The sequence below is a fragment of the Opisthocomus hoazin genome, chromosome 10, assembly GCF_030867145.1.
Source record: "Opisthocomus hoazin isolate bOpiHoa1 chromosome 10, bOpiHoa1.hap1, whole genome shotgun sequence".
Classification (NCBI taxonomy): Eukaryota; Metazoa; Chordata; class Aves; order Opisthocomiformes; family Opisthocomidae; genus Opisthocomus; species Opisthocomus hoazin.
In genome coordinates, this window is record NC_134423.1 from 23,096,108 (window position 1) to 23,122,276 (window position 26,169).

General features: G+C 44.1%; 1 protein-coding gene across 3 annotated transcripts in view; it reads right to left on the minus strand.

The window, feature by feature from the left end:
• The window catches only part of CEMIP (cell migration inducing hyaluronidase 1), a 115,091-nt gene that overhangs the window by 12,237 nt on the left and 76,685 nt on the right, over positions 1 to 26,169 (minus strand). For all 3 annotated transcript variants that reach the window (XM_075432242.1, XM_075432243.1, XM_009943714.2), the window contains 10 exons: positions 20,718 to 20,893; positions 19,923 to 20,132; positions 14,109 to 14,314; positions 10,825 to 10,894; positions 9,320 to 9,448; positions 8,527 to 8,612; positions 5,614 to 5,745; positions 3,432 to 3,467; positions 3,185 to 3,340; positions 1,456 to 1,636 (listed from right to left, as the gene is read on the minus strand). In XM_075432242.1, the coding sequence (XP_075288357.1) occupies positions 1,456 to 1,636; positions 3,185 to 3,340; positions 3,432 to 3,467; positions 5,614 to 5,745; positions 8,527 to 8,612; positions 9,320 to 9,448; positions 10,825 to 10,894; positions 14,109 to 14,314; positions 19,923 to 20,132; positions 20,718 to 20,893 (1,382 nt within the window). The remainder of the gene's footprint in view (positions 1 to 1,455; positions 1,637 to 3,184; positions 3,341 to 3,431; positions 3,468 to 5,613; positions 5,746 to 8,526; positions 8,613 to 9,319; positions 9,449 to 10,824; positions 10,895 to 14,108; positions 14,315 to 19,922; positions 20,133 to 20,717; positions 20,894 to 26,169) is intronic.

Consider the following 26,169-nt stretch of genomic DNA (forward strand, 5'->3'; position numbering starts at 1 on the left):
TTTGAGGCCCCATGACTCCAGGTGAAGTCTGGGGTTGCAGGTTCTCTGAGATAGCACTTCTGCGGTAATAAGACTATGACCTTCTGAAACTGACCATCCAAAGATGGAAGCACAAAAATAATTTTCAGCTGAGCTGGTCTTGTTCGTTGGCAGGAACATCGGTGCCATTTGGTACAGGCATACTAGGATTATCTCTGCCTGCACACTGCCTCTTTGTTAAGCCTGAAGTCGGTGTAGAGCTGGGTCACACACCTAAAGGTGTGTTTGATTTGTCAGACAGAGCAGACAGATTTCCCTGCTGACCATGGGGGAAAGACTAAAAGAACCAGAATTTCAGCCTCAGCTATGAGAAGGTTTGTTTTAAAATTCTGGAGGAAGGTTCAGCAGACAGGGCAATTTCACTAGACCCACTTCACTCATTGTCTGCTAATATATTTTTAAGGTTCCAATGCCACATAAAGTCACACTGATGCTGGGAATAATCAGTGACCACCCCTGGGAAATGGCTGCTCAGGCAACTTCTGACTGATATTTTTATCCAGGATAAATAAATGTCATGTCACCAGCCTGCCTGGTGCAATGTGAGAGAGTGACCGACCAACACTTTTAGGGGAATGTTGCCTTTCCCATCGTGTTTGGCACAAGGATGGCCAGTCAGCACTTCTCCTGACATGCAAGCAAGTCTGCTAATTTTCTGAAAGTTAAGCAACCCGAATCATTTCAGTTTCAACCACTTTATTTATTTGTTTGTTTGCTATGTTTGGCAGTTGGATTTAACAGCTGCTAGAGGTGAACCTCAGCAAACCAGTTAGCACATATTTGTGCAAGCAAATACAAAAATAAAAGCACAGACCCCAGGAAGGGTTCAGAGCAGCACCCAGAAGTTCATAGTGTAATTCAAAGTCTGGCAGACCCTTTTTGGCTGGGCTCTGCTCTCATTTAAGTCTGCAGAACTGGAGTCCGTGGAATTACTCCGGTGTGCAGGGCTGCAGAATTATCCTGCATCCGCTCAGTTTCACTGGCTGTTTCTCAGAATCAGCATTTTCTGCTTCTAGGTGAGTTAGACCTTCCATGACAGACTTCCTTCTGTTGTTGCTTTAATGTTATACTGCTGTTGAAAATAAAGGGGCAGATTCTTCTCCCTGTTTCACAGTTTGTCTCAAGTTTTCCATACAGAAATGGAAATTATTTTCACTTGAATGTCACAATTTTTTTTTAAAACTGGTACCTACTTTTAGTTTGCTGCAAGCCTGTCAGAGAATTGGATTTTCTTGTTATTTCTCCCATCCAGTTTTCTCTTTCTTAGCTGTCACTCTCTTTGTTAAACTTCTGGCAAAGATAATGAGCAACCTCCTGAAGATCTCATGTTTTCTCCTAAGGGTCATTACACCCTTTTTGCCCGCAACCCCCTTTCTAAGCCAACTGGAAAAGGCTTTGCTGGGAAGGATAACTCACAGGCACGTCTTCAAAATGGATGTCGGTGACGTTGTTGTTGGGGCAGCTCTGCCACGCGTTATTGAGCCGGAAGGCCAGGGCACTCGTGTGCCGTCCATCCAGGGCTGCGAATTTGCGGAAGGTGCAGTTCTGGACGTTGATCGGTCCATCGTAGAACTGAATTCCTCGAATGGGAAAATCCCTAAAATGCATTTGGAGGAGACAGAGACACTTGGTCATCACACATTAGCATGAGGATGTATTTTAGACATGTACAGTCCCGCAGCACTTGTTTCTTAGTTGCTTTCATTTTTCATAGCCATTAGGGTGACTCCCGAGTTCATGTTTTGGAAGAGAAGGGATTTCCCTCCTTTTTAGGTATGTGAAGTTCTCTTATCCTTGCAAGTTCAGCTCAAGTTCTTTTGTGTCTGAACAGATCATCTTTATTTGGTCTACGCTCCTCAAGGGAAGGAACTTACAGTGATGCCAAAGCATGGACCTAAAAATGAATAAATCCATGTTTGCCATCAGAAATGAGTTCTGCAGCAGTGAAACCTGAAATTTATCAGAGCTGTGCAGACTCCTTGGGCCAAGTAATGGCAGGGCTAAAAGAATTCCCACCACATGTTGCAAAGGAACTTGGAAAGAAACAGAGCAACTCAACTGCAATAAAAAATGGATTTGAAAACAAGGAAAGGTCTTACAATCTATAGGGTTGAAAAGAGGTGAAAGGGCAGACTAATGAAGCTTTATAAGCAGCCTTTTCTGATATCATCTGCAAGGTAGAGAAGACAACATTTTTCACACTGATTAAGTGAATGAGATGCTTAAACTCCTTAAAAAGCTAAGATAAGATGTTTCATATTTCACTTATGGTAAACAAATTTGATCCCTTCCTCATATGAATGGTTTCCCTTAGACAAGACTTGCCCGCTCTTGTGCATTTGTTCTGTCCCTCTGAGTTTCTGCATACAACACCCAAGATGAGATAAGCCCACATATATATATGTAAAGGATATTGGAAGGATGGTTGTAGCAGACTGAGTTTTCATTATTACTGTAGTTAATAATGCCTCCCATATTGCTACCAACAAGCAAAGCTGAGGCGTATAATATGGCAGAAAAAAAATCAGCTGAGCTGTTTGTTCACTGTAGGGCTACTGTTAGAATAACTATGTTTTTAGGAATAACAACAAAACATTATTGCACTTGCAAACCAGTCTGTAGGATGAAGGTCTAGGAAGAGGCCGCACATAAAGTTCACTGGCCATTTCAAAACTATTTAACAAAAGCATCAAATTCCTGTAGCCCAGCAGCAACAGTAACAGTAATAGTAACAAATAGCTCTGAGGACATCTACAACCACATCTGGGCAAGTCCAAGCCCAGGGAAAGGCTCCTACAAGCTTTCCTGGCAGCTGACCTGGATGGGGACTGCCACATTGCTCAACCACTGCTGACCACACATGCAGAAGTGCCCCGCTAGCACACAGTCCTCTTGCTGTCTGCTCAACTCCGTTTGCAAAGGGGAGTGGGAAGGAAAGAGGAGTTTGATGCTGTCTTGGCAGCCTGTAGGTGTGTACCTGCCAGCAGCAGCTGCACAGTGAGGACTTTGGGATCAGGAGACATGAAACCAAATCCTTTCTGTGTAATGGTTATTAAACTGAGCAGCGCTGAAGAAACCACACTGGGCTGGAGTCTGCACTGAGAGTGGGAACAGAGAGTGTTTTGATGTGCTGAGCTGAACTTACGGGCCAATGGGCAGGGTCCTTCCTCTGTGATCCAGACCTCCGGGTCCCCAGATCTCGTTGTCCATCGTCTCGGTGCCCAGGTTTCCGCTCTCGCCGACAAACAGGCTGTTCTTGATTTCTTGCTTTGAGCCGTCATCATGAGGGAAGGTCCCACCGCTGTAAGGGAAGGGCTGGAGGTGAAGGGGCTGCTCACACTCATCCCCACCAGCTGTCCCTCAGGCTGCAGCACAACCTGTGCCACGCTTACCTTGCCAAGGTCAGGCCAATGCCATTGTCAGCAAACCTGCCAAGAGAAGAGAGATGCTTGATGCCTGTTTTTGCTTTTTTTTATCATGTCAAACTAAAATAACCAAACCAATGAGGTGGAGGACAGCAGGGTTTAATTACTGAACAGTGCGCATGGGGAGGCTCGGGCTTTTCCAGGTTTGTTCCCTGTCTGGTTTTGGAAGATCTTTTTTGGCACATCTTGCGGTATATGTGGATCGTATGAAGCAGCAGACACGCACCTGATTGTTCCAAGCTGAGCTTAAGTCAGTGATTAATGGCATAGTTTACTTGTCTGATAAAGATTTCTCACAGTGTCTAATGCCCAAGCTCTTTTCACTGTTAGCTAAAAAGAGCATGCTTATCTCTCACTTCAACTAGCTTTCATTATTTAATAGTGCTTTGCCTTACGCACACCTCTGTGCTCCTCTGTGTTCACGTATCACATACCACTTCCATGAAATAACTTTACAAGCAGAAATGTTATAAATGCAGAGAATCTTGGCTTCTCTTTCATCAACAGGACGATAGAGATCAGATCTTCCTTATTAAAAAAAAAAATTAAAATATCCATCCATTTTGCTGAAATTCCAAATCTTTTAGGTGAGATAACACACAACACAACTGTTGGTCCATGACTGCTGCTTATAGGAAGGTTCTAATAAATATGATAGCATAAGTGATTTGTGGTGGTATCTTGACATCGGTGTCACTCTTGACACGTGTGTCACCAATGTCGGCAAAACCATGAGCGGCTCTGCCCGTGGCTGTCTGCGGGCAGCAGCCCCTCACTGGCTGCTGCCTCCCTCTGCTCCTCCAGCCCCTATGCCCCCACCGCCCTGTATATACTGCACGTCCCAATAACACTGGTTTCGTTAATGTAATACATAAGTCTTTCTGTAGCCATACAAATGGAAATTACTGTGGCTATAAAGACAATTACAGTTTGCTTCCTCAAATTCACATCCACTCCTAGGTTTGCTGCTGGGAACTGATGAAGTACTCAGTCTTTTAGTAACCTCCGTATGCTCCATAAGCAATGCAAATGTCTAAGTTACGTGAGTGTGATCTGCAAAGACAATTCTTGCCCACCATAGAATCACAGAGGCAGTTGTAAAGACCTGCTCCAAGTTTCCTTTTACCTTTCCATTATTGTATTGTGATATATTGCTGAAAGCACGGAAAGTTTATTATTGCTCCCAAAAGTCTGAGATATTTTTTAAAGCCTTACTATTCTCCTTTAGCATATTCCTGTTATTTAGATAAATATCCTTTTGTTTTCCCTTTTGAGCACTGGAGCACGCTGGATATTTCTGGTTCGTAAGTTCATCAGAAGCACACACTGTACTGCTCAGCATTACATTTCTGGCTGTTCTGCTACCATCTCGTTCTTGCCAACCAGACCGGTCACTAGGGCCTGTTCATACCACCGGTTGCTTTGAGAGGTTTGGGTCACTCAAAGGTAAGTCAAGTCTGGCGGGGAACCGGACACCAGATAACAGCATGACAGCTATTCCTGCTAGGGTTATCACAATATGCTTCATAAAGTAGCTTTTTCCTTTTTCTCCTCTTTCTTCACTGAGGTTGATATCAAGAGCCTGGCTCAGCAAAAGAAACTGTAGAAGCTCATCTGTTTTCAAGTGCAAAACAAATATCTGATCTGACCAGCGCAGGAAACAGCCTTCAAAGAGCACAACACGCACTTGCCCAGTCCCTCTCCCTTGCTGCTGTGATGCATAGTTTTATGTCTGCTTCATCAGTACTCGCTTATTCAGCATAACAGTGAACCACATAAAACTGCTCTGCGACCAGGCTTAGCCAGGGAAGGTGGTGGATTTTGCTGCTTTCTTTTCAAAGCACCTCATTGTTCACGTAAAAAATTAGTTTTCACTTTTAGTAATTTTCATCTGTGTTTCTTCTGTGTGTGTGTGACCGTTTTTGAATGCTGGTCAGTATCGCAAAAAAGAAACAACCTAAGCAATTTTCAGTTCAGACAAAGCAGGTTTAGTTTGTGTAAAATAATGCCTGTGTTTATCTAATATTTCATCTTTATTTCAATCTTGGCCATACGGAAGGTGCAAAGCAATATAAATAGTCTGAACCACAGCTATGCTCGCCATAAACATCAGGCTGAACTCCGAGAGTTGAAATAAGGCAAAACTCACTGGCAGTTGTCCAGCCACACATCTCCACCCCGCAGCCAGGCCCCGTGATCCTGATTCTTGTAGGCAATAAAGTGCTCAATTATTGCAGGTTCCCTGGGCTTCAAAGGATCAGCATCTTTGTGTGGGCTGTATCTGTAACCAGAAGGAGAGAAGAACGGTTGGTGAGGGCAGGCAGTCTTGCTCGGTGCATGACTCTGCTAAACATCTGGTTTCTGCTAACTCAGGCACAGCTTTGGGACAACAGGCCATCCAAGCAGCGTGTCTAGTCAAGCAGCAATGGCCAGACCCAACCGCCAAGGGAAGGACGGTCCAGGCAGTTGTAAAGACCGGCTCCAAGTTTCCTTTCACCTTTCTATTATTGCATTGCTGATATATTGCTGAAAGCATGGAAAGTTTATTATTGCTCCCAAAAGTCTGAGATATTTTTTAATCCCTTACTGTTATCCTTTAGCATATTCCTGTTATTTAGATAAATATCCCTTTGTTTTCCCTTTTGAGCATTCTTATCTCCTAACCTTGGCTATACTGTGGCAATGAGTAGCACTGCCAAATTTTCCTTGCTGTGGAAAGGAATTAAAACATCTTGGAGAGGGGCTGCGAGTATGTCCTTCACTATTCCCACTATACATAACCCAGGACATACGTACAAGATTTATTAACTCTGAAGTTCTCAAGTATGATGAAATATTGCCCTGAGGTAGGAAAAAAGCAGACACGAGTGGAATCGGCAGCAATGTGTGCCCTCAGCTGCTGCCTGTCAGCCAGCACTCAGGCCACAGGGTCTGAGCATGGATCTGGCTCGCTAGGGTAATGCTGAGCTCGGCTGTCATTTACCTGGTCCTGAGGCACAGCTCTCCCCTTTGCTACTGAAGGAGCATCTTCCATCACACTACACAGCTTAGAAGACTTGACAGATAAGTATGCAATTCAGTGCCAGCAACGGATGGTCTAGAGATTAAAATTCATGCCTCACCAATGGGTAGTGAGGCCAAGCTGTCAAATCGCTAACAGATATTCAATAGCTCTTTGCTTTGCTTAATTAGCCATCATATCAATCTAAAACCGAGCATCAGGCTGATAGGGTTCCAGTAAATGAATATCGCTTTGGCAGCTTCATCACTGTGAATTTGCTTTCAGAAAGAGATTTAGTATCAGCCCTTGTGAATTCCCCAGACATTGTTAAACACAGATATTTTGAGATAGATTCCAGTTTCATTCACATCCATGTATAACTGGAAGAACACTACAGGGTACAGAATTCGACTCAGATATTTAATGCTGTAACTGAATACAGAATAATCTCTCCAACTCTGCAACTGCCCAGCCTACCTCTAGGTTTACCCCAGCCAGCCCAGCTGTAATAATTCATTCAGTCTTTCAGTCCTGACACATGAAAATTGGAAAATGGTATAAATAATCTGAGCTGCATCCTGTGCTGGTGGGTAATCCCTGAGCATAAATATGACTGCATTATGAACTGCTTGGCTTCCAGGGGTCATTCCTGCCCTTGTACAGCAAGGGACAAATTGCCTTTTGTAATCCCTTACTGTGCCTGCGGCAGCAGGCAGTTTCCCAAAGCACATGTTCAGCTGCATGGAAAAGCAGCATCAGGCTCCCGAGAGAATTTGGAGGTAACTGCAGAGCAGGTTGCTCTTAGTAAGTTATTTTAGCAGTTACTTTTATCATTGAATTAATAATTTCAATTAATTGAGCATTAAAATAATGTAAATAATATTAAGTTTTTAACATCTTTTAGCATCAGGTGCTTGGCACGGCACTGGGGTGATGTGGACCACAGGTTGACTGATAGCTGAGCTGCTGGCTGGGCTGCCCTGGGGACGAGGACTGATCCCACCCCTGCAGTGCTCACCCAGTGCGTGACTACAGCAATCTGGGTAACCCATGCCCCAGAGACGGAAAGGAGAAAAGGAAAAAATTGTGATTGTCCCCTGCAGAGCAGAGGTTTTCGGCAAGTTTCTCTTCCCTGTATGGCTTCTTCTGCCAAGAAATTCAGTCATGGGGGAAGGCAGGTTTGCTGCAACTGGCCTATCAGGACAGAAAACTATGGAATTTGAGAATGTTGAAGTCCTTTTCCTGGGGTTGGCAACTAAGTCAAGAGCCAGACTCAACCTCTAATGAGATAAAAGGGTGCAAGTGCGGTCCTTATGCTATCACACTTTGCCTGCAAGAAGCCCTCTGCTTACATCAGCCTCTTTGCTGGGGTCAGCTTTGGGGAAACAGTGGGGAATCTCAGAAGCCACCAGACCATGGTAGGCCTGCCAACATGATATGCTCTGTAGAGAGGTTTCCAGTAGCTCCAAATGACTCCATTATGCCTCACAGAGGCTGGGCACAGCAGCAGGGATGAAAGGTCGCTCTGTCTGTTTGATCGTAATTACTGTTGCAGTGTCAGATTTGAAACTAGACAGAAATTTGAAATCAAAGCGTGAGCTCCATCACATAAGCACTCCCTGTTCAAGCAGGTCCTAAACGAATGAAGAAAATCAAAAGGATTCCTAGGAAATACTTTAATTGCTTATTCCTGGGAAACTCTTGCAGCAAGTTCTGCCCAGAGAGGCTGTTGACCAGAGAGCACTTAATTTTCTTGCTTACGTAAAAAAAAAAAAAGTCAATGGAACACCCTAGAGCAGATATAATATCCATGCCAGCTCAGCGCAGAGCTAAAGAACAAGGACAAAGCCAGAAGGGTGTGGATGCTGGGGGTCCCTTAGGAAGGGGAATGGAGAAGATGAAGTTAGAAAGTGCTAAATCTAAGTGAAGACCTTTCCTCAGTAAGGACAACCCCAAAGGCATTGCAATGATTCTTATCAGCTTCCTTGGGTGCAATTTCATAGCTTTCAGAGAGCGCTATACAGAAGTCTTTTCCAAACCAAACTGTGCAAAACTCTTTACCTCCCAGAAATCAGTGTCAGGATAGGTCTTTTGTCCTTGGCAGAGGCTGGAGTGGTTTTAACGCCATTATCGATGATCATTCCAGCCTAAAAGAAGAGAGAAATGCAATATTACAGTATATTTATAGATTCTACAGTTCTTTCCATCTCCAGGCTGTACCTTCAACTGTTCTAAGGCAAAGTCACTCGCACAATCCTAATAACAGCTTCTGTTGGCAGCATGTGAACCAGAGGGCTGCCACGCTATCCAGACTTGCGTATACCCCCCAAAATTGCTGCAAATTTCCAGAAACTGCACCTCTCTTGTAAATGCATGTATCCCCGTACACATAAGCACCCTTCTGCAGTCTAAAGCCCTCAGTAACAGTAACACACAGCCCCACAACACGGCGTGCAAAGGGTAAATAAGTAAAGAAAAGGCAATTAGACACAGTGGCCCATATTTATCCCTCTAGAAGCTGTTCAGTTAATTGCTAACATAGACAGTTGAGGACTATAATTAGACAAGCTGCCAACAGATGCTCCTGGAGGCACTATTTTAGGAGTGCATAAGCAGGGAAGCAGCCTGAGCAGAGGGAAGCGCCTCTATGAACGCCCGAGTGAAGCGGGTGCTGGCTGGCTCTGAGAGCTCCCACGCCAGCACGCAAGCTGCTTTATCTGCAGACACAAACAAGCCTGCAGAAACTGTTAGTGAAACAGAAAGCACAGGCATTAATAGCTTGCAGACCCAAAGAGCTGGAGCGAGAAGATGGTGGTTTTTTCGAGGGCAGCGTTCCCGTTGCGTGCAGACTCACCCGGTAGTTGGAATGCGCGCGGTTGTTGGAGAATTTCCCCATCGGCATGTGCTCTGAGTAGCCGGGGGAGTACATGCCCGCCGAGGGCCCCGTCGGCACGTGGTGCAAAACAAACCAAAAGCCTGTTTCCTGAGAAAAAAAATGGACATCTGAACCTTTGCTTGAACTTCTTTGCTGGTCTACATTAGTCCAAGGATTTCTGAGTAAAGCCACAAGATGTAAGCCAGAAAATTTCAGGAAAAATCACAGCTAGCAGCATTGACCTCTATAACCATGTGCAGCAAAGAGTTTAGTGCGCACACACACACACACACACACACACACACACATGCACACTCCCAGTCAGCATCTTCAAGGTACTTTAAGTTAAGCTCTGACATCTATGAAGTTAAGCTCTGATATGTTTGAAGAGCTACTAGAGAGAGTCCAGCGGAGGGCTACGAGGATGGTGAGGGGACTGGAGCATCTCTCCTACCAGGAAAGGCTGAGGGAGCTGGGCTTGTTCAGCCTGAAGAAGAGAAGGCTGAGAGGGGACCTAATAAATGCTTATAAATATCTCAAGGGTGGGTGTCAGGAGGATGGGGCCAGACTCTTTTCAGTAGTGCCCAGTGACAGGACAAGGGGCAATGGGCACAAACTGAGGCACAGGAAGTTCCGTCTGAACGTGAGGAAGAACTTCTTCCCTCTGAGGGTGACGGAGCCCTGGCACAGGCTGCCCAGGGAGGTGGTGGAGTCTCCTTCTCTGGAGATATTCAAGACCCACCTGGATAAGGTCCTGTGCAGCCTGCTGTAGGTGACCCTGCTTCGGCAGGGGCTTGGACCAGATGCCCCACAGAGGTCCCTTCCAACCCCTACCATTCTGTGATTCTGTGATCTATAATGAAGCTACACGCAACACTTTTGAAATCCATTACACACACACACATAGACTGATGTTCTATCGTTGCATGGTTGCACCTTCAAAAGCAGATAATTTTTATTTAGTTGCCTAAAAATGTATCTAAGAGCCTGAATCTAGATACTCAGATTTGGAAGCTTTGGAAAGACTACATTTCTTTGTTTAAGGCTTGGTTTGCTTGTTTATTTGTCTTAGCAGGAAAATAAAGGCTCCTGATGTGACCAAGAATTCCTGTGGAATTAGCATTAGTTCTGATTGAAATTTCAGAGCACCATTACCGTAGTGCAATCAACAGGCTCATTGCCAAAGACTTCACTGGGACTCTGCAGTCACATGTATTTAATTTATTCAGGCTGCACACTGTGCAAAGGCTGGGAATTTTTGTTAAAGCCATCCAGCTCTAGAAACAGCAAGTGACACGAAGTGTGGAGCAAAAGGAAAACCACTATTTTTTATTGGCTGCACTAGTCCTATTGATACACATCTCGGTCTAGCAGTTTCAAAAATGCCTGGGTAACAGAAGCAGGTTTGATTCCAGCAAGAGCCTCAGCCTTGCAGGGCTGTGACCAGTCCGAGTGGTTACCAAATGAGAAACTTCTGCACTCACTTCAGATCCCGCAGCTGCACAGTTTATGAGGTTGTTGTGTGGGTTGGCTATCCAGAAGGTGGATACGGCACTGCAGGTCAGGAAAACAGAGAAAAACGTGAAAATGACACTTTGAGCACACACCAGAGTCACCGATCAACTCCCCAGATAAGGGGTCCAGCCTAGGGGGCAAAGGGAATGTTTTTTTTTCATTTCTCTTTTCATACCACATGTGTCCTCTGCAGTTTCACAGAGAGCATGGCCTTATCTTTAAAAACTCCAAGTATTAAATGAGGAATTTCTACTGCAATTCCAAGCCTGCTATGAAGCTGTCAGATGTCAATCACGTTTTATGATAAGGTAAATATGTTGCTGCACAAGTCACAGAAAAGAACTTTGCCCCCAGATAAGCCCTCAGGTTCATTAGAGACTTGTTTAATCAAGGGACCCAATGAATTGCCTCTTAAAGGCTTTCCAAGAGTGCCCCAGTACCCGTCTTTTCCAGGAGCTGCTGTGATTCATTAACTTTATTTGCTCCCACCCTCCTATACATTTCTTTTGGGGCAAAAGGACTCCATTTGTCTAATGCACATAAAAGACACTTAATTGAAAGATTCCCATCAGGGAGGAAAGATCAATCCATCACTGTCCATCCTGTGACATACAGCACTCACTAACTCACAGGGACAAGAAACATCCAGCGCTTACGACTGTCAGACTGGCTCCTTAAATTTGCTGGGTAAGATTTCCACTCCTGCAGGGGATGAACCTACAGAACCCTTAACGTCTATTTTAACTTCGCTACGAAGGACTTCATGGGGGCTTCAGGCCAACTCATTCTGCTGGCCTAAGATGAAATTCCGTTTGTGCAACTTTATCATGAAAACAGAAAAAATTTTCTATTTTGGGCATGGGACTGGCCTAGAAAGAAACAATCTGAAATTATTTATAGACTACCTCCTGCTGCGTAGGCAAGGGCAAGGACATTGTATTTCCACGATGACCTGTCTTTCAGCCCGATCCCGTTCCTCAGGGCCGTGTGGACTGGGCAGGTTACTGTGTCATTTGGCACAACCCTACTGTCTTAATTTCTGGCAACGGCTGCCTGCCTGCCTCTTCCAAGCCAACGCAGATGCAGCCGGTGCTTGTCCCTCACCCCGACGCTAGGTGCCTTGGCTGCTGCCCCGGGGATAGTGTTCTACTCACGCACTTGCAGGCTGGATGCAGCAGAGTAAAACAAGTTTTTTTTCTGTTGAGACCTTGAATTCTTTTATAAAGGAAGACATGGCAGATCAAAGTAATGTAGGATCTTTTCATTAGACCACCGCTTATCCTTCCTAGTGCTTTTTCATGTAAGAGTCTTCAAAATGACACAAAATACGTCTTTCTGACTATTAAACAGATTATCAGTGGAAAATGAGCACAATGGCTGATTAACTCTTATTTTATGAATGGAGACATTAAATGTAATTTATAAACAAACACAGATGTGAAAAAGAGCATTGCATGAATTCATCTATTTCTCTTGCCAAAGTAAAAAGCTAAAAATATGTTTCTTTGGACAAAACCCCAGTTTGTTCTGAGGACAGAATGGGTGATACTGATATAGTCTCGGCAGATTGAGAGTATTTCTAAATAAAAGAAATCCTCCAATGATTTTTAGCTGTTAGGCATCAGCCAGCTTCTAACTGTCTCATTTTCAGGATGGAAGTCTGGCTCCAGAGACTCTCCAATTGACTTTCTGTGGGTCAGAAATTAGCTTTTTTCTAGTGTAGATTTTTTTTCCCCTCCAATCTATACTATGGGCAGAATCATTCCTGTCTCCCAGCAGCTTCAAAGCAGCATCAACACTCTGTGGTCTCAAGACAAATCTTCACCATGGAAGACCTCCCATTCTGTTGCATAGAGGTCTTGTCCTCAAGAAGATCCACCATCAATTTTAAACTCTTAAAGGCAAGCTTGACATCCAGCTTTTGATGGAAAACACTCTGAAAACAATGTAGTTCCACAAATCTGCACCAGACCACTTGCTATGCTCCCTGAACTACAGCTGAGGATCTGCTTGCCTAGCTGCTAAGCGTACAGGTGTTACTTTAAGAGTTTCGCACTCTCTCAAGTAGAGTTGGGGGGTGGGGGGAAGAAAGATAATTAGCTGCCTAATATGTGTCAAAATGAGTAGGTTCTCTGAACAGCCCAGTAATTAGCAATGAAATCATATTCCTAGGTTATGCACCTTGATGCTGAGGCAGAAAAATAGATGGAAAATCATGTAAAAGAGGGCTAGAATGGCCTTCAGAAGATCAATGAGTCCACAATCTGCCTTATGACAGGGTCAACTACAGCTACAGTATTTGTAACTGACATTTCTCTAACCTGCGCTAAAAATTACTGCTAATGAAGAACCCATGAATTACTCTGAGAAAGAATTCTAATGCTTAACTGTGCAGCCAACCTGGTTGTGTTTCTTCTGTACTTCACCTGAATTTTTTTCTACAAGGCAACAGAACGGCAAAAAGAACTTGTAAAATCCCTTCTTATTGTAAATGCTTCTATAATCCTCATCTAAACCTCAGTCGGCATATCTGCAAGGACATTTAGAGAAAGGATCTTACAAAAGGGAGATGAAAGGCATTCGGCATTTTTCAAGTTTAACATAGTGTTTATGGCAAATAGAAGTTTTGAGAAGTTCTCATGGAAACGTTTTCATGAGTTCATGCGTAGACAGAGTACTAGAGATCCAATGGGCATATACAGTCTTTGATCTTTTCTTGTCAAGTTCTAATTCTGTGCTCAGCTGCATTTATTATATTATTTTGGTTTCACTCCACAGTTTGGGTAGACTACTCCAAATGAATGCATAATGCCAAGGCCATATCATTAAACAGTATCCGTTCTTCACAAAAAATGATTTCTGAATTAATGGGAGTGTTTTCAAAATCAGCTACCATTCGGCATAGGTATGAATGTCAGAACCCAGCCCAGTCTGAACTCAACAACTTTTTGCTGAGCCACTGGAGTCAAGACTCCATAAGGCACAGGCACTGCTGTGTACTATGAAAGAGATTTTTAATATCTGAGGCAGCAATCATCTCAATTGACTTTATGCTAAAAATGGAAATTACACCCTAGGTGTGTAGGCATCTAAATAGCACAAGTGTAAAGAACCCAAGGCCACTGCTCTCCCAATCTTTGGGGCATGCAACCCAAACCTCTACAGAGGACTACATGATCACCTATATGCAAAGCTACCTTTTATGACAAGTCCTGCAAAGAAAAGAAAGAAGAAAAAGAAGGCTCCTGCTCACCTACAGTCCTGCCTGGGTTTCGGAATGTACCCCGGGTAAGCGCCCTCCGTGATCAGCTTGCACATTCTGCTGTCTCGGTCAGAGGGGAGCAGAGTGCTAGGTTTAACAAGCAGCCCGAGGCAGTGATCAAATGTGTTGCGCTCTTCTGGTCCATCTTCCGTAAAGAAGCAATGGCCCAGTGCATCATAACCCACGACATCCTTCACCTGCATGTACAAAACAAAGGTCAATGTTCAGGTTTCATCCTTCAGCAACCAAATAATAAGATACTTTACAGCAATAGCACATAGGAACCTCAGTACCCTCTTGAACTCATGGTATACATGCAAAATCAAAAGCAAGATCACTCTCTGCTCTTAACAGCTTATAGTCTAAGCAATAACTCCCACACTTAAATTTAATTAGAATTTGTTATCATCTAGGAAATGGTCATTTCATTTTTTTGTCTGCCTACGAAATCAGAGACTGTCTTAGCATGAGGCTGGAACAAACACAGGTTGGGGGATGACCAAAGGATGTTAGATATTCAAATCACATCTGTGCTCATTCATCTTCATGTGGAGTTACATGAGCAACTACGTAAAATCCATCTGAAAAATGCAACTGAGCTGAAAAAATATTTTTTCAGGCTATCAGAGAGGCAGCAAGTTGTTTTCCAGACAGGCTGGCTTGTTTTAGGTTTGACCTGATCCTTTTTTCCGAGTTGTTGACAGAAGCTTTACTTGACCCTGAGACAAATCAGCTGGTGTTAATCAGTGCTGTTCTGGTTTTGGTTTTAATGTTGTTAACATCAGGACACCGTTGTGTTGGACGGAAGAATACCCATCACCCCACTGAAAGATCTGAGAAAACAATTTCAGGAGCAGATATGTATATTCAAAGCCTAAGGCTAGGACTGGCTGGGAAACAACAGCCCTCAGACACACTGTGCCCAGCAAGTCAGTTGCTAGCAGATGTGCCTGGGATACAGAAAATTAATTTCAGGTCTCCATTGGTCAGGAGAAATTCTGGCGCTCTTATGCTCTCTCCTTGCTCCTGCTTTCAGCCATCACCCATCAACCACCTTGCATTTAGGAAACCTTCCCTGCAAAGGTTAGCCTGACACCTACATGTTCCTATAAATGCTTCTGATGAAACAGCAGTTGCCAAGGGGCAAAAGACAATATTAAACTGTATAGAAAACCTAGTCTTTATGGTGTGATTGAGAGACCTGAGTGCTCAAGGGCCTGACTTACTTTTGTAAACAGGCCCGAGATTCCTCTGTCATCTTCATGCCTCATTCTCAAGGCAAGGAGCACCAATTTCAAATAAAATTCCAGGACTAGTGTTGAAATTATTACAAATATGTTTTCACACAAGCAAGAACATTTTGCTTGCCAAATCTATTACTACCTTATGTCTGCACACACATCTATTATGTATCATCCATGCTCCAGTGTAAATACTGAAATCTCTGAACACGAGTCATCACAGTAAACGAAACACAGCTAAAGTGACTGCAAAGTGGTGCATTCCTTTAAGCTACCTCACTGAAATTTACTGCTAACTTCCTTGATCTAATTAGATGACAGATTTTGGCTTCTTTATTTAGGTGTAAAATGTATGTACCAGACTGGACTGGCCCCTCTTGGAAGAATGAGCTGTCCCAGCCTTGTAATAGTACAGGCTTACAGGATAGGAGAACATTTCAGGAGAGTAAGCTATCTTCAGAAGAAGTTTTCCAATATGTAGAGGAAGTCTTTTAACCACAGAGATATCAGAATTGCACAGAAACTGCCATCAAAACCTATTAGCTTTCTCTCACACAACAGTAATACTGGAAAGACACACAAGTAATGGTGCTGAGACATTTAGATGATGGAAAGAGTTTCCCTAGAGAAATGTTAGCCACTTTGTATGGCGATTTCTCTTTCCAACCAGCACAGCACCGCACCAGGACTGGGACAGGAAAACCTGTAGTGACCAGACCATGGCTGGGGCAAAGCCCACCTCTGTGCATGGGGAGTAACACCACAGGGGAATGCACCTCCTGGTATGGCAAGAGAGGAATGAATCACAGAGAGGGGTGCGCAATGGCAGAGGGGCTCAGAGCCAGAAAACGCCATTGTTCTCGTAACTCATTCCTGAAAGCCCACAGAACAACATGGAGTTATCAACCAGGGACCTGGTCCCTAACGCATTTGTCACCCACCATTTGATTAATTGCTTTCCCCATATCTCATCCCTCGGTCAGTTCTGACTTAGCTTCCTGTGCGTGTTTGCATGTACAAGCCCAGTACTGAAATGCTTGGATGGCAAACGAGAGGCTTGTTCCAAAATCACTCTTCCAAGGGATTAAATTTTTTATTTTATTAAAGCTTCCTAATAGTTCATAATCTTACTTTAACCACAAGAAATTTATGGCCAGATAATGCTCTTCACAATAAAAGAATTGCTGTGTAGTGTAGCTTGGTTAGTAAAAGCAGACACCGCTGCAGCAGTTAGATAGCACAGCCTCTTAGTCCATGAAGTACAGCTCTCAGCTGCATTCTACCAGACTGTTTATTGACCTCCACTTGATTTCCCTCACCAATGGCTGTTTCTGTTTCAGCTTGCACACTGGGATCCAGTGAAGAGAGTGGGAATCAGAGCAAAGTTACATCCCTGGCAGTGGCGTAACTAGGTGGTTTTATGGCCAATATATTAAAGAAAACATTGGGTAATTACTGCATTTTCAAACAATAATTATGGTCAGAAAAGAATTTATACAGATTTGTTTCCAGAAGGACCCTCTGTGCCTTCCAGTGAATATGAATTTGCAGACAAGTGCAGACTACCCCATCAATGGAAGCGAGCTACTCTTGAGACAGTGAATTTTAGCACACTGTACAGACCACAGAAAAACTTTTCTGTCATCAGAAACAACTGGACACTCTTTTCTCCTAGCGTTTTCGATATGACTGTCTCTGAAGTGACGTGAGAAAAGTGATAGGTAAGCAAGGAGGGACACCTGCATGTAAATTACTAGCCTGCTTTAATGACAGCTAAAAATAACTGATGCCCTTCTTCCATTTTCTACAGCATTTGCACAGGTACTCAACCACAGCCATGCAAGCAGCCCCTCTGAAATCAATGGCTAAACGTTAAGGACGTCATTAAGTGCTGTGCTGTGCTGAGGTCTAATAGCCCAGTTAGATTTTTTTTGTATGGCTATTTCCAAAGTGTGGTTTGTGCACATCATCAAGTCAAACTTCCCTCAGCAAAGCATGTTTTGGATCTACCTGATCTCAGAGGGAGTGAATGTTACCTGGGGAAAGATGGAGCTCATCGCTGTTTGCACAAGTGGTGTTTATGCATGTAGAAACAGGTAGTGTTGCCTAAGTAAGAAGATAACAGGCAACTAGGAAATGTATGGAATGACTATTGTAATCATCAGAGACCCACATGGGTGTCTGCGAGTATATCTGGGGCAGAAGGAAGAGAAAAGGAAGGAAAACAGAGTCAGAAAGCCGATGAGGAGATTGTGGTGGCATGACCTAATGAATGAAGGCGTGGAGCTGCTGACTGCAGAGGTCTATCACAGAGCAATGAAACAACATTTAAGTGATGCAACCTTTGGAGCATTTTTTCTGCGATGCAACTGAACAAACTTGGTCAGATTGCTTTAATTCACTGGGGCTTTCTTTTCAACCGTCAGCAATAATTACAGGGTTAAAATAAAAAACAGGTAAAGTATTATGAGTAGAATTCACTATTCACACATTTTGATAAACTATAATCAACCGGCATTAAATTCTTGGTTAGCATTTCAGATTCTATGTCCTAAATTCTAAGATTTCTCTTGAGTGCCTTGTCATGGAGACAAAGCACAGTCATTTAGGGAATTGCGGCTGTTGAGTAACAGCAAGAGAATCAAGCTGCTTTCATCAGCTATGTCAGCCTGTCTAAATTTCATCACGCCATTTGGCTGGAAAAGCTTGAGCACATGGATCCCTATGCCATGGATCCCCCACAGCTCATCTGTCACTTGGAGAAAGCACAAGAGACAGAACTATTTCCAAATGCTCTATATGAACCCATTGGTCTGACCAATAGGAAAAATGCCAGGCTCTGGGTATTTGGTTTGGCAGGTATTAATCAATAGGGAATGAAGGTCTCCCATTATATCCAGCAGCAGGGCTTTAGCTGGTCTGCAGCTCATCAGTCGCTGTGCAACCTCCATGAAGCCAGAGAGTGTGTTTACGGTGCCACTGGTAACAGCCCATGCTGGTGCGACAAATAAATCCCGCAGCGCTGCCCTGCCACTGCTGCACGTTAGTCATACACTGAGCCCCTGTACTGACTGACATCTTCGAATTGGGAAGATGCCATATGACCCTGAATGCCCTATATAATTTGTATAGTAGAATGTCTTTTTTCTTCAGAAGCAGTGTTCACTTGGTAGGTTTTTAGGATCATGTTATAAACTTGAAAGGATAGAGGTCAAAACCAAAACCTCGGGTTCATAAATAGGAGATAAAAGATGCTCTGCTTCTGGACCTGCAATTTCAATGCCCTCTCCACAAACTTCAGTGCATTTTAATTATGCTTGTGACTTTCCCTTCCAATGTTGCCACTTCTAGAGGTTGCAGCCTGCAGTTCTTGCCAAAAGGAAGACTGTAAGACGAAGCCCTCCATGTGCTAGAGTCAGTAAAGAAGGAAGCACACATCAGCAAGTAAAGGGCCAAAGTCATGTCTTGGGTAGGTATTGAAAGCAAATGCCATTCACCAAAGAAGTTCAAGGAAAATAGATTCTTAAAGGCTTCTACTAGGAGATGGTGTGGTAACTTGAAAACAGAAGTATGGATGTGAACTCCCAATGCACAGTGACAACCCATGTTACAACTGCCAGTGATATGTCTTCTCTTAAAACTCTGTTTTCTATGGTAGGGCTCTTGAGTGTACAAATGCTCCTCTTTAGGGCTCCAATAGACTTTTTTCCTTTTGGAATACACTGCGATCTCACTGAATGGGTGAGAGCCCTTTGCCTACAGAAATCTTCTCATTTCAAGACTTCATATTTGAGCTGATACTTGGGGAAAAGTTGCCTTTTCTAAAACCTAGCATTTATTTCACACCTTTAGCAGCTCTGCTTTTGGGATAGATTTCTGCACATTTGCTGGCTATGGGTAAGAAGAAACTACCAGAGGTGGGATAAAAGTGAGGAAAGCCTTGTGGGGTTATGTGCCAGTCTCCAGGATGCTCAGCAAGGCACTGTTGTTTTCCCTCTGCATCCTTACTCCAAAGAAGGCGGCACCCCTATATCTGGGGAGAATGCAAACAATGTTCTTCTCATCTCTGGTGTGCTGTAACTTGTCTGGTAAGCATAGTTCATTTTATAGATTTAACCTAAAGGCTTTCTTGTTTTGGAGGGCAACTCTGACAAATCAGAGCTCTGTGAGTGCTTGATGTTGTGAATGGCATTGCAAACGCAAACGTCTATTATAGGAAAGTTGAAGCACACTTAAACCTTCTGATTATCCTCTTTAAATAGCAAGCTCTCTTTCTATAGATAGATCCAACTACTCATTAGAGGTGGGCTGGTCTGCAGACATCGCTGCACACAGACAAAAGCTCTGCCAGCTCCGAGTAACGCACAGCTGACAGTGCCACATTGTCTGCCTCCTTTTTAATGCAGCTTGAAATACGCCTGGAATATAGAGCCACATAATCAGGATGGGGAGAGGAGCCAGACACCAGCTCTAACAATAAAACACATCATCCTGCAATAATTAACCTGTATTCATGCTATGAGGAAATATTTTGACTGGTGCCTTGATCTCTAAGGCTTCTTACCAGTAAACCGTTGGATCCATGGACTGTGACACAGCGGGAGAAGGTGTGGTGTATGGAGACATCCTTCACGTATGTTGGAGGGTTGTAGCCTCCTTTTTCATCCACATCTCCAGCCATATGGAAATGAATTGGGTAATGTCCCATTGTCTGCTGGCCCATGTATTTCAGTTCTAGACCTTCAATATGGGTAGCCTTAAAATGAAGATCAATCTGGAGAACAACAGAACATCAGTCAAGAAATATAAAAGACTGTTGAGGGCAAAAAGAAGGGAAATACAGGGATAGGAAAGGTAGTACAGTATCTGCTAGAGAGATTTGCTGTGTAGAAGGGAGTGTATGACTGCAGAGTGAAGAGAAGAGGGTCAGGGTGGCTAAGGGGACCACAGCTTCTCTTTGATCCCACCACTGCTGCAAAGGCTACACTTGACTTAATTTTAGAAGAAAAACCATTTGCATTTAATGTTTTCCATGCGTTTCAGTGAGCTGGGCCCAAATCAAGTTGCCTGGGCTGAACACCACCAGAATCTGGGGAAACCGGGATCAGGATGTGGAGACTGTATCTTGGATGGGTTGAGCACCAGCCTGGCTGGCTGAGAAATGTCTGGAGGAGTGTGAGGTGCCCTTCCAATCCAAGGGACAGGCAGCGGCAGTGGGGTGGATCTGCTGCACTGTGGGGAGAGGCTGTTTGCTCAGCGGCTGACATGAGGGATTTTTCCTTGCTGCATCCCAGTTTCCTTGGTATGTGAAGGTGTGCCTGGGCAGAGGAAAGTGCAAGGAGAGGGCTCCAGCAGCTACCTTGATGTGTCCCCCAAAGGTGTCAAAATCAAAGAAGGAGCATAGCTTGCTGCTGTACTCGTAGCACTGCGGCTCCATCTCGCCCATCACCACGACGTTGCGGCTCAGCAGCCCCACTTCTGCTCGCATGTCGACACCGTCAACAACTTCGCCAATGTGGAGGTATGTTGCTTTCCCTAAAGGAACAAGATCCAGTTTCAGGGTTACTCTGCCAGCACTGCTGGTTTCCCCTTGTGCTTCCTGTGGTGGGATTGGAGTGATAATGAAAGGAGTAACTGAGTCAGCAAAAACTGTTGGCCAGCTCCTCAAAGCAGGGAAGGCTGGAGCACAGGTGTCACCCAAGGCCTTGCTGAGACATTTGCAACAGAGGAAGTGGGATTTTTGGTCTTAAGTTGCTTAATTTAGCCAGGGAGTTAAACCAACAGTCTGTTAGACAAAACACATTTCCTACCTTGTAAAAGAACTGCGATCATTTGAGATCTTTTTACCTTGGATTACAATCAGCTGTTCATGAACATCCAATGCAAAGAAAATTGATGATATAGCTACTGAAAAGTCTAAATCCCCATGGCTAGCACAGCGTTTCCTATAGTGAGACACTGGGAGAGGCTCTGATCCCACAGCACTACTCAGGGGCGAGAATCAGTCTGATCCTGCTAATGCCATGGCTGTTAATCTAAGCAAGGAGAGGACTGGGCAGAAAGCCTTGTGGAGATCATGGCTTGGGGCAATTGCAACCCCTCGTCCAGCCTATGGGCTTCAAAGCCTCCCATTGCCTGCCCTCCCAAATCTCTCACTTTTAGATCCACCTGCACGTGTCCAGCTTGCTCTCCATGCTTCCCTCTGCCCTGGTGTGGTCAGAGTTGATGGGATCTTCCATCTACCCCATGCCGCATCTCCCTTTGCCAAGTCAAGTTACTCATAACCTCCTCTGCACATACACCTGGCTCCATGGAGGGGTTAAAAGCACAGAAAGCTTCCCCTGGCCCGACAAGAAAGGGGTGAAGTCCAGGCAGTACGGATGTCTAGAAAGCAAAATAATCTCTTTGCTGTAATTTCATTCAAACATATTCGTACTCCCTGCTTCCTTCCGCGGCTTTCTGCAGAGAATGCAGTTGGGAAAAGGTTCATCTTACTGACTACATTCTGTATTATTCCAGTAAAAATAAGTAATAAACTCTTTAAGTAAACACTGAACTTTCAGGAATGCTACACTTGCATGTATTTAATTTCAATGGAATCGTTCAAAGCAGTAATTAGAAACAAATGGCAAGCCTGAAGCCTGGCTATCGCTGCAAAGCACTTCAGGCTTAAGCAGAGGTGCCAAGTTGAGGGGAAGAATTTGAACATCGAAGCTGCCTTGTTTTTAACCAAAACATGATGTTTTGACATAGTAATAAAGGTAAGGAAACACCATTCACTCCCTTTTCTCCTGCAGCTGGGAGCAGTGTAGTTTGATGGTAAAACTGGGATTTGGGCAGGGTATGTGCTCCGCCTTGCCCCGAGACTGCTGTGTTGTGGAACAGGGTCCACACCACCATGTGTGCCCTCTGCCTCGACACCTCCACCTTCAAAATAATGTGATAATGTGAAAAACACTCTCTGTTAACTAGAGGAGTGATGACAGCAGGACAGATGGATGCTTTTGCCCGGGGCCATGGTGGGAAGATGAGGCTCCTCCGAGCTCCCCACTCAGCCCCAGAAATGAGAGGCTACAAGGGCCATGGTTTGCACCTCACCCACTTCTGCAGTTGCCTCCCTAGAAGGTTCTGGGCTTCCCCATGTTGCTGCCCTGAAGCCAGTGAGCCCCATCAGGTGTGTGGCCAAAACCAGACCCAGCCCGTCCAAAAAAGCAGCTTCGCTTCTCTTATTCACATACATTAAAAAAGCCGCTGCAGTGAGTGTCCTCCACATGAGGCTACTCTGTGCTGGACCCTTGAGCGAGCCTGTTAAGGAGCACAGCCTCTCGTTATGAAGCTGTTTTTAAGCTGTTATTTTTCAGTTTCCCCCAGAGCTGACCTTTCCTTGATTTACTGAAACGCAGGAAGAAGTTCAGATAATCGTAAGAACATCCTATTTGAAGCCACATCTCCAGGATTTGTGGCAGTGAAATTAGATAGCCAGTTTTGTTATTCATGTGCTGAGCTCTAGAATAATAAATGTCATGCTTGCATGTATTTAATTTAATTTAACATCAGTCCAGACATGCAAAATAGTGTAAGCACTGACAGGAATGTTAAATATGGACTAATCCGTTTCTAAATATAACTTCTTGGGTGCATGTTTTTCAGTTTGTGCTTTTGCTGACTTGACTTGTTTGGAGATAAAAGGAGAGATGGAAAGCAATTCCCTTCCAATGTAAAAATGGATTTTGAATAATAGCTCCTTTAACAGAGTTTTGAAAAACAAATCTCTCCCTGAAGCAGCCAGAAATTCAAGATCCCCATAGCAATGGGAGCCCGTGCTCCTGAAATGGCTGGCAGAAGACAGACCCTAGCATGGGAGCCCTCAGGTGCTGTAAATGCTTGCACTAGGCACTTCCCACAGGGCCAGGAGAACCACAACGTGCATTTATAGATGTGTGGCACTTCCAGGGAGCCACTGGGGCATGTTTAGTGATGGGCATGAAAAAAACCCAACAAAAGAAGCCGCTCTGTGGTGAGCTCAGGGCGTTCACATGGCGACGGGAGTGTCTCACTCTGCAGAGCTGCAAATTTGAAGTTAGGCTGCTGCTCACAGCCAGCACGTGGAGCCTTCCCCAGGGAGCAGCCACGATATCTGAGACCCTGGGCATTGACTGTGGGCAAACCCAAGCCAGCGGTTTGAAGACTGGCACTGAAGTGGTTTGGTACTAAGAAAGGCAACACTGTGCTTTGAACATGGGAGGAATGCGTCTGCTGCTTCAGCAGCAAAGCCAATGCCTGTGACTGCCCAATTGCTAACGAAGCCAGGGGTCACTGATTCACCGTCTGCTCCGTTGGGCTTGGTCTTGCTGTATCCCTCAGACAGATGTTGCCTCGCCAGCAAGCCAGGCTTGTGCCATGTTATAATCTAAACCAAGCAAAGCTTTGCAGTGACACAGACTACAACTTCCCACAACAGGCCTATGTAATGGACTAGGAAAAGTACCCTGGGTTTGCTGCTCTATTTGTCATACCAGTGCCTCCAGTTACTCCAAAATGTAAATTCACAGGGAACAACGTCTTTAATATGTGGGCTTGCCTGGTAGAAGCTTTGAATCAGCAAAATATGAGCATGTTTCCATGCCTATTACTCAAGACAGTGACTATTAAAGTTGTCAGTTGTTGCTAAGGACAAGGTAATTATTAAAAGAAAGTATGCATTAAGATAAACATAGATGATCCATTAATCAAGCGTATGCTTATGTCAACATAGCAATTCAAAGCAGAGTCTCTCCAAACCATACAAAGCTCCAGGAAAACCTGCCATACTTGAACCTAGCCATAAAACCTGGGTCTCAGACCTTATCAGACCTGGGAAGGGTGGAATTTTAAAACTGTTTCAGCTGCTACAGAAGTGGAAAAGCTCTGGTGAGTTACACAGATGTCTCTGAAAACCCTCCCAGGTACACTCCTGCATTCCTAAATGCCTTGGCTCTAAATGACACAAACTGCTAAATCTCCCTTTCAGAAGTGAAGCAGGCACTTGAAGGTCTGGGTTTGGTGAAGATAAACTGGAGCTAAGATGGTCCTGGACTATGGTTTTTTTTTCCTCTGAAAAGTCTTTTGTTCTCCTTTGGGCTCTCTAAGGCTAAGACCTTCTCTCTCAGTTTTTTAATGCTCCTAAACAAGAGTTAAAGAAAATGCCAAACGCAAAATTGTCTGTTGAACCCACATAATCCAGTGACAGTGAATCCTTCAGAGCATCTTTAAACCAGTGCAACTCATTGTAGATGCCAACCCAGACCTCTGTCAGATTTAGCATTTTTGCCAAACATTTGTCATCACTGGTGGCAATATCCCTATTGCTTATATTTAATAACCAACAAATGTTCACACAGGCATCCTATCAAATCCTCATTATTCTGATTCATTTTGATGGAGTTTGCTATTGCACCCCCAAGCTGCAAGCCTGTAATGCAACTCAGCATGGTTTGGGTGAGCTGATCAGCTTTTTGAGTCATGCAGTACCACCTGATGTCTTCACGAATAAATATTCCTCGAATTCATAACTTTTACAGGGAAAATTATGTTTCCAGTAAAAAGACATACAGCAGAAAAGATGAACCTTTATAAGGAGTTCAGAGTGACCTAGGCCTTCCTGGGACAGATTCCTGCTGGGTAACTCATCCTATCATAGCCCTTCATCGCTTTTCTTCTTCACGGTCCTGCCTGGCATCACGCAAAGGTCGGAAATACATCCTCCATTGTAGGACAGTAAACAGCCTTGAGTCCACTTGGTTATTATTAAGTGTACACTTAAATGCTGTGTTGGATCAAAGCTTCTGTAGCTGCCTGGCTTCAAGGCTGAAACGAGTAGATCTTATTGCTGCAGACAGGTGCGACAGGAGGATTGATGTGAACTGAGGGCAGTGCATCTGCTCATGCTGGTTTGAACAGAGCACTGAGAGGTCTCTGCAAAGTCTATTAGTATTTTATCCAAATGGCAGTGTCACACTCTTTCCTAAGCCCACTCCTGTCCCACCCCTCTTTCTGCAGCAGTTACCTGACAATCTACTGACATAACTCTGTAAATGCTCTGTTTTCTCTCTCTGACCTTCCAGGTTTTTCCTCTCCTTATCCTGATATGTAAGTTCTTGCAGATGGGATGGGAAGATTCAGCAGGTCTGGTGGACAAACAGGTCAAATCCTTACTTAAATTAGGCCCAGACTCAAGCCTTCTGAACTACTATGTAAACTTGAATATGTTACTTTCAACTCTGCCTCTAGGCAATGCCCAAAGGTAGAAGAAAGGGCTCTGAAAGGCTGTTGGAAAGGGCCATTTCATGACATTTCCTTCCCAGCGCTCAAGCACCAGGGTTGCCTGAAAATAAAAGCTTCTGTCAAGCTCCAGACAAAATGATGCCAACTTCTAAACAGAACTCCCCATATCTGTAAAAGTATATGAATTTTGATAGTGGAGTAACTTCTCCCATGCTTACAGCACAAGATCGATGCTGACACAGGCTGTGAAGTTGTTGCACAACTATGTATTTACATTTTTAATTCAACATTCTCTGCATGAACAAGATCACAGTGAACTCCATATCTCTCCAGTATTTGCAACTCAATAAGCAGGATTTAAGATACGTGTGCTTGTAATCATAGATTCACCAGTATGTGGAATAATTGCAGTTATTATGCCAGGCACAAATAGTTTTTTCATGCTTTATCAAAAGCATATAGGAGCACAAAAGAGCATTTCATTGTTTTTGTTCCATGGCAAATTTTATCAGCATTAGTAGTAACTTCATACAGAGCAACCAAGATGC